Here is a 7,831-nt window from a genome sequence, read left to right on the forward strand (position 1 = left end):
GGGTTACTTGATTATTATTTTGCATTGTGAGCTTATTTTTGGGTGCTAGTGTGACTATTTAATTTGTACAAAAACAAGTAGACTAATTCCGCTGTGTTTCTGAAATTAGTATTCACCCCTAACAAGAAGTTACCTTGTCTTTAATATTAGTAGACATTGAATTGCAATGGTAAAATTTGAACATTACTTTTTTGTATATAATGACTACCTAAGGGTGTGCTTGGAGCAACTACAGGAGAACATATTCCTGCTTAAGGCTTTACAAGAAATTTTTCTTATGATTTTCAAATTTTTATGGGAAAAATACAAAATCAATTCATGTGGTTACATTGACTTACAATCAGCTCCTTGCAGCTTGTGGTATCAAAATGTCTTAAGAGGTTTTTGTAGTATACAAAAATAAGTCTTTTCACCCAACTTTCGTCTAACTTTTTGATAGAAACCATTAGACAGAAACCGTCAAATGTTACGTCAGCATCAATCAAATTATGACACGTGGCACCCATAAGACGTATTTGTGATTTGATGGTTTCCATAAAAAAAAATTAGAAAAAAGTTGAGTACATGAACCTATTGTTATTTTTGCATATTACAGGGACCTCTATGAACATTTTAATAGACAATGAGCTTATATGCAAATCAGTGTAACCACACTCATTTTATATTTTTCTCAATTTTTAGAGTGCGTCAAAGGTAATAGTAAAAACTTATTAAAGTGCAACGGTTAAGTCTTGGATTAATTAGAGGCTTGAAGATGCTGAAAGATTATCTGCTGCTTTTTAAAGCGATAATGGGTGGCTGTTTGCAGGATTTGAAGAGTGATCCTGATGACGAGTACCTGAAATTAGTGAGAGCAACAATCAAGTGCTTGACCTGCCCTGAGAAATATTTTGAGAAGCTTCTGCGGCTGGCAATCAACAAGTTGGGGACAGATGAATGGGCTCTTACAAGAGTGGTCGCCACAGGAGCGGAGGTTGACATGCAAAGAATCAAAGAAGAATACCATCGGAGGAACAGCGTTCCTCTGGATCATGCAATTGCCAAAGACACTTCTGGAGACTATGAGAAAATGCTTCTCGCATTGATTGGACATGGCGATGCATGAGAAATGCTGCTGGTTTGAGTTGTTGTTCCATATATATGGATGTCGTTTATGTTACCTGCGACAAGTTGTTTTTGCTTTGGACGTAGTTTATGTTGTCTTTAATTTGGGATGTACGTCGTATTATGGTTCTGATACTCTAAATTTATTAGTTTCCGGATGGTGTTTGAGGGTTTTACATTTGTTTTCTCTATATGCGTTTTATTATGGTGAAATGCGTGCCGTTGATTAGATAATGTATACTCGGAGAAAGAAAAAAATAAAGTAAAACAAACTCTCAACGTTTCTTCCTTCTAACAATAAGGTGTCTTTAATAAATGACACAAGATAATGTCTTAGTGATAGACTTATTAAGTCGTGGATTTAAAACAATTTGTTTTACATATCTAACTAGCGATAGTACTTAGAGAGACGACTAGAGGTGGTGATAGGGTTTCGAAGTCAATGGGCAATGCCAGGGGTCTATTTTGCAAAAAAAAAGGGAACCTTAGCCTTCTTGATCCACCGCAAATTAGAAACCTAAACAACAACTCATATTCACAAATTGAAAGTCACAGGCATGAGGATTGGACTCACAGCTCCTAAACCCAGTGCCTCGTTCTCAACCACAATCCAGTTCTTGCACAGAGTCTAACCAGCAGATTTGCCCTTCAATTGCCCCGCCCCAGTCCATATACGATCCAACCCGATGACCCATGAGACCCGTGGGTCAACCCGGCTAGAAGGTAAGGAACTAAAAGAGCACTAGCAGCAGCTTCCATTTCCTTAAGTTTAGAAAATAAAACTACTTTTTGTTTCCCTATATAAATATACTTCACATTAGCTTTTCTTACATTTTCCTATATCATTAAAATATTATTTCTTTACAAAATACAAGTTTTGTACCTGCCCTCCAATTTTTTACAAAATTCCAACACAATTCCGAATTCCAATAAAAGGCAAAAAGATAAAAGATGAGAGAAAAAAGAGAAATATTTATATTAAAATAATGTATAGGAAAGCTCTTTTGGTTTCCTATACATTGGGTAGTATTGTAGCATTCCCAATGTTTAGGGTAACTGCTGTAGGTGACTTTTTGTGATTTTTTTTTTTTTTTTTAATTTTTCATATATATAGGAAAGAGAATGGGTTATAGTTTGTCTGTTGCCAATGCTCATAAAGAACACCTAGAGTGAGATCCGTCATCCTTGAGATATAGAGACAAAAGGATCATATGTCTAATATTATAGCTTTATTACATGGAAAATGCTTTCTTTTCTTTTTTGATTTTTCTCCCATTTTCCTACATTTCAAATTTAAAATCACCCTGTTAGCATATCTCTTATTACATACAAAACAACAAGCCAACCGCTAATATTCTACTTAATTAGGGTGCATTTAGCATTGTAATTTCATAGATATAAAGTGGTAAAACTGCGAGGAAGGAAATGGCACAGACTAGCCAAGTGATAATTTGGAGCCACAGAGGAAATTGAATTGTAATAACTGTGAAGAAAGCTATCACTGCAAAGAAGATACCAACTCGGTCGAGCACTCGCACTATCACAGGAAACTTGGAATTCATGAATTCGCTGACGAAGAAAGAAGCAAAGCATAACAAGCATTCGAAAGAGAGCACGTGGAACATTGGAGAGTATTTTGAGTGAACTTGGGCATATGTGAGAGCTATTGCAGGTGCCAATGCTAGGCAAAAGGTGACCATTATCTTAGCCCAATCTCTAATATGGTTATGCACTTCCAAATCAAGTGGTTGAGCGCCTGCCTCTAGGTCGGGAGGTGACTGCAGCCTTTGGGGCTGAAATCTCTCAACAAGTTGGAGCAAATGTGTGAAAATATTCATTTTTGGTGTAAGCTAAAAGGGGATGACTCAAACTGCGCTTCCTTATTTTGCGAGTGCCTTGCTATAGTATGCTCATGTACTTTATAAAGGAGTTAGCCTCGGCCCTCGGTCTTCGTGGGAGTTTCCCATAGAGCCTGTTTTTCTTTGTCAACCTTTTCCTTTTCAAAATATAAGATTGTTGTCTTTTGATCATGTCACATCAGATACCTTTCCTTTCACATTCACGTGTATGTTGTTTGTTGAAATTGTTGTTTGTTGAAATAGCTTTGATATCGTGTTAAATCACTAGTTATCTCAAAAGTTTAAGCTGATAGGAAGAGGTAAATTTAATCATTTAATCAATACTTTAACACTCTTCCTTACGTGTAGGCTCAAACTTCTTTTTAATAGGTGAGGCTCAACACGTGAAATATTTAATTTAGATGGGGGGTGATTTGACGGAGTCAAAGTTTACTTTAACACTCCCCCCCACGTGTGAGTTCAAACTCTTTTTTTTTTTTTTTAATAGGTGAGGTCCAACATGTGAAATATTTAATTGAAATGGGGGATGAAATGACGAAGCCAAGGTTCGATCCCTGGACCTTTGGCTCTGATACCATGTTAAATCACCCGTTATTCTAAAAGCTTAAGCTTTTGGGATAATTAGTAATTTAACATTGTTGAAGGAAATGGATCAACACTGGGTATGTGATGTGGCATGTGACTGATGTTTAGAGGTCTCAAGGGGATTTTCTTTTTTTGGTCTAATCAATGTGGGAAAGGGATCAACACTCGGTATCTGATGTGGCATGTGACTAATGTTTAGAGGTCTCAAGGGGATTATCTTTTTTTGGTCTAATCAATGCGGGAAAGGGGGAAAAAGGGCAAAACTGAAGGGGGTCATCTGATTTTGAAGAAAAGGGGTTAAGGAAAAGTGATCAACCCCAAAGTTAGATATCAGATGTCAAGGCAAGGGGTTAAGAAAAAGTGATCAACACCATGTAGCTGATGCCAGGTCTAGTGGTCAATTTTTTATTATAGAATTGTTTTTACTCCATATCTCACGGTGTTGCATAAGATTGTTGTATTTTGATCATGTCACATCGGATACTCGGTGTTGATCACTTTTCCTCGATCCCTTTTCTTTCATATTCACATGTCTGTTGTTGAAGAAAAGGGATCAACACTGGGTATCTGATGTGACATGTGACTGAATATGATCAAAATAATTTCAAGCACTAGCAAGTTTCTCTCCATTTCAAGGATTTCATTCTCATTCTGTTATGGTACGTTCTGATACTCTTAATTTCATTAGTATCCAGATGAACAAAGTGGGTTTTCTGTTTTACATGATAGTGTTTGAGGGGTTTACATTTGTTTTCTCTGTATGCGTTTTATTATGGTGATATGTGTGCCGTTGATTAGATAATTTAGACTTCTAGGAGAAAGAGAAAAAAATGAAGTAAAACAAACTCTCACTGTTTCTTCCTTCTTATTAACAACTAGCATGTAACCCGCGCTATGCACGGGATTCTTCATTATAATTTAATTTCAAAACTTAAACGCATCTCATCTTACTTTTTATTATAAGTTAAAATGTGTGTGTGAAAATACATACTAAAGGTTATACACCAGTAAATTACTGTACTGAACATGTATTTTTTTTTTTTTTTTGAAATATACCAAACATCTACTTAATGAAAAGTATAAAATAAAAAATAAAAATAGCAAGAAGGAAACTTGAATTCTGATGATCAAAATATTAATAGAAAGTTAGTAGGAAACTCTGATATTGTTGATGTGATATTTATTATATTGTAATACAAATAAAATCCATAAAGTTCTAATCATTTTAGAAAAAATACAGAGTAAAATAAACAAAATCTTCTCACTTCTTTTTAATACAAAATAAAACACACATTTCACTCAATATTTAATGCAATCAAATAAATTTCTTTCAACACTTCCAAAAAATGTTAGAAAATTTGAGTAAATCACAAAACGAAGAAAAAACAAAATCTAATAAAATATTCAAATGAATTAAAACATAAAATCTTGTTGGTGTGATACCTATTATATTTCAATACAATGAAACTTTCTAGAGAAACAAACATAAAAATAATTAATTTACACTCGTGAAGAATTTATACATAGATACACAAAGATAAATCAAAAAATGATATGATAAGCGTTCTACAAAAATGAAGAAGAAGCATTTTGGAAGGAAAATTCTTTTTGGTTACCTCTACAAAAGTGAAGAAGAAGTATCTATGTATCTATTTATACATAGATACCCTAGCATATAACTCGTGTTATGCGCAGGGTTCTTTATTATCTTTGATTTTAAAACTTAAACGCATCTTCATTTTTTTTTTATTAATTACAGGCTAAAATAATCATGTTAAAAAATCAATTATCACTCTTTCAATAAAAAGACATGCTAAAGGTTATATTTAAATACAAATAAAATTCACATAATTCTCAATATTTGAGAGAGAAAAAATTTATGAATACAAAATAAAACAAAATCTTTCAATCAAGATTTTATGCAATCAAATAAATCATCTATCTTATTTCAATACAAATAAAACCTATATAATTATGAATATTAAAAATAAAAGGCAAAATAATATTGCTTTCAAAAGTAGAGAGAGAAAAAAAAAAAAAAAAACCTTAAAAATATGCTTGAAAATCCGAGTAAATTACACACACAAAAAAAAAAAAATCTATAACCATTCAAATGAATTAAAACATAAGACTTTTAATTTTAGTTTAATTTATATAAATTAGAATATGTTAAAACATTGTTGGTCTGAAGAAAAAAAAAAAAAAAAAGGTTAAGAAGAATAATTACCTCCAATTTGAATTTTTAGGCCAATAGATTATGTTTTTGTTAATGTTGGAGAGTGGAGAAAGAGAAAGATAGAGATGGAGAGAAAAAAGAGGAGAGATATTAATGTTGGAGAGTGGAGGGAGAGAGATGTCTTTTTCTTTGAAATTAAGAGAGAGAGAGACGTGGAGAGAGAGGAAAAAAAAGGAGAGAGAGAGAGAGAGATATGAACCAGTGAGAGAGATGTGGAATGAGAGTGAATGACTTGTAGAGAGAAAAGAGAGAGAGAGAGAGAGAGAGAGAGGAAAAAAAGAGAGATAGAGAGAGAAAAAATATGAACCGTTCAATTTTTAAAATAATGAGTTAAAAAATCGGTTTACTCTTTAAAAAAATTGGTCTTTCAATCAAGATTTAATACAATCAAATAAATCATCTATCTTATTTCAATACAAATAATATTTCTTCATTAAGACAATTAAATATATTACAAATAAAATTCCTACATTTTAATTGTCTCACAATATTGATATATAAAGAGAGAGAGAGAATTTCGGAACCTTTTGTTTTCTTCATTAAAATAATTAAATGCATTACAAATAAAACCCCTGGGTTTTAAGTGCTCAAAACTTGTTCATTCTTTAAAACGCCATGTGTCGCAATTATAGGCATTTTCTAAAACATGGGTTCACGACACGTGTCGTAATTCTAAGTACTCTCTACGTTAAAACTCGGCTTTTATATATATTTGAATAAAAATAATATATAAATTTGAAAAAAATATAAGGGACACAAACGAAAACAGAAAGTAAGAGAAGATAAAAAGAAAAATAGAGAGAGAAAGAGAAAATTTGGAAACATTTTGTTTTCTTCATAAGACAATTAAATATATTACAAATAAAGAGAGAGAGAGAGAGAGAATTTCAGAACCTTTTGTTTTCTTCATTAAAATAATTAAATGCATTACGAATAAAACCTCTAGGTTTGAAATGCACAAAACTTGTTCATTCTTTATAACGCCACGTGTTGCAATTATATGCACTCTCTAAAACATGGGTTTAGGACACGTGTCGTAATTCTAAGCACTCTCTACGTCAAAACTCGGCTTTTATATATATATATGATAATGTGTCTTTTATAAATGACACAAGATGAGCTCATTATATATGTCTAAGTTTCGTTTTGTTGGTGTTACACTTATTAAATTGTGGATTTACATAATTTTTACTTGTAAAACAACAGATCTAATTAGCGATAGTACTTAGCGAGACGATGGAAGGTAGTGATGGGATTTCGAAGCCATAGGGCAATGTCATTTAGATGGACATATATTTGTATAATTGGGTGATTAAAGAAAAGTTGTAATGGACAATGTACTTAGAGGTTATGGTGATTATTAATGATACTAGTGAAAAAAAAAAAAAAAAGAGAGAAGAAAAAGAAAAAAAGATGTAAGAGAGTAATTGTTCAATTAGTTTCATTTGATTCTTGCATTCCTGTCGTATTTTCTTAACTGTAGTGGTTTTTTTTTTTTTTTTTTTTTCTCAGATTCCCCATTGTTTTTTCTTTCCTGCTTGAGAATTTGGGAAAAAAATCACTCATCATTCCAAATCACAGTGAGTAAACAATCAGAGAAGGAAATGTAACGCCATCATGAGTATTTTAACGGGATCCTCAAAAGATTCTTGGCACCCAATCATGACTTTTGATACACTTCTTAAAGTACCTGCTGAACTTTTTCTCACTTGTGCATGGCATAATCACTTGGGCACCGTTTGCCAACAGCTAATTACTATTCATAAAAAAAAAAGGTCAACTCTCTAACATTTTATTTTTTAGGGGTGTTAATGTTGTTACGGTTAGCAGTTATTGACAAAAATAGCTAACCGTAACCGCATCAACGGTTATTAAATTTTACTAACCGCAACCGTAACCGCCGGTTAGCGGTTAGTAAAACATGTAACCGCCTGCTATAATCGCTTTTTCAAAATTGGGCGTTTTGAGGTTTTTTTGGACTTTTTTTTGGGCTTTCTTAAGATAAACATATAACCAATTTTCAGTTTTTGGCTGCTTTTTTTTTTTT

The 7,831-nt window shown here is 32.7% G+C and overlaps 1 protein-coding gene across 1 annotated transcript in view; it reads left to right on the forward strand.

The window, feature by feature from the left end:
- Positions 1-1,105, forward strand: part of LOC132165895 (annexin D2-like) — a 10,179-nt gene extending 9,074 nt beyond the window's left edge. Inside the window, exons 3-4 of the mRNA XM_059576593.1 lie at positions 682-693; positions 809-1,105. Coding sequence (XP_059432576.1) covers positions 682-693; positions 809-1,105 — 309 coding nt within the window. The remainder of the gene's footprint in view (positions 1-681; positions 694-808) is intronic.
- The last annotated feature ends 6,726 nt before the right edge of the window (positions 1,106-7,831 follow it).

This window comes from Corylus avellana, chromosome ca11 (genome assembly GCF_901000735.1).
Source record: "Corylus avellana chromosome ca11, CavTom2PMs-1.0".
Taxonomy (NCBI): domain Eukaryota; kingdom Viridiplantae; phylum Streptophyta; class Magnoliopsida; order Fagales; family Betulaceae; genus Corylus; species Corylus avellana.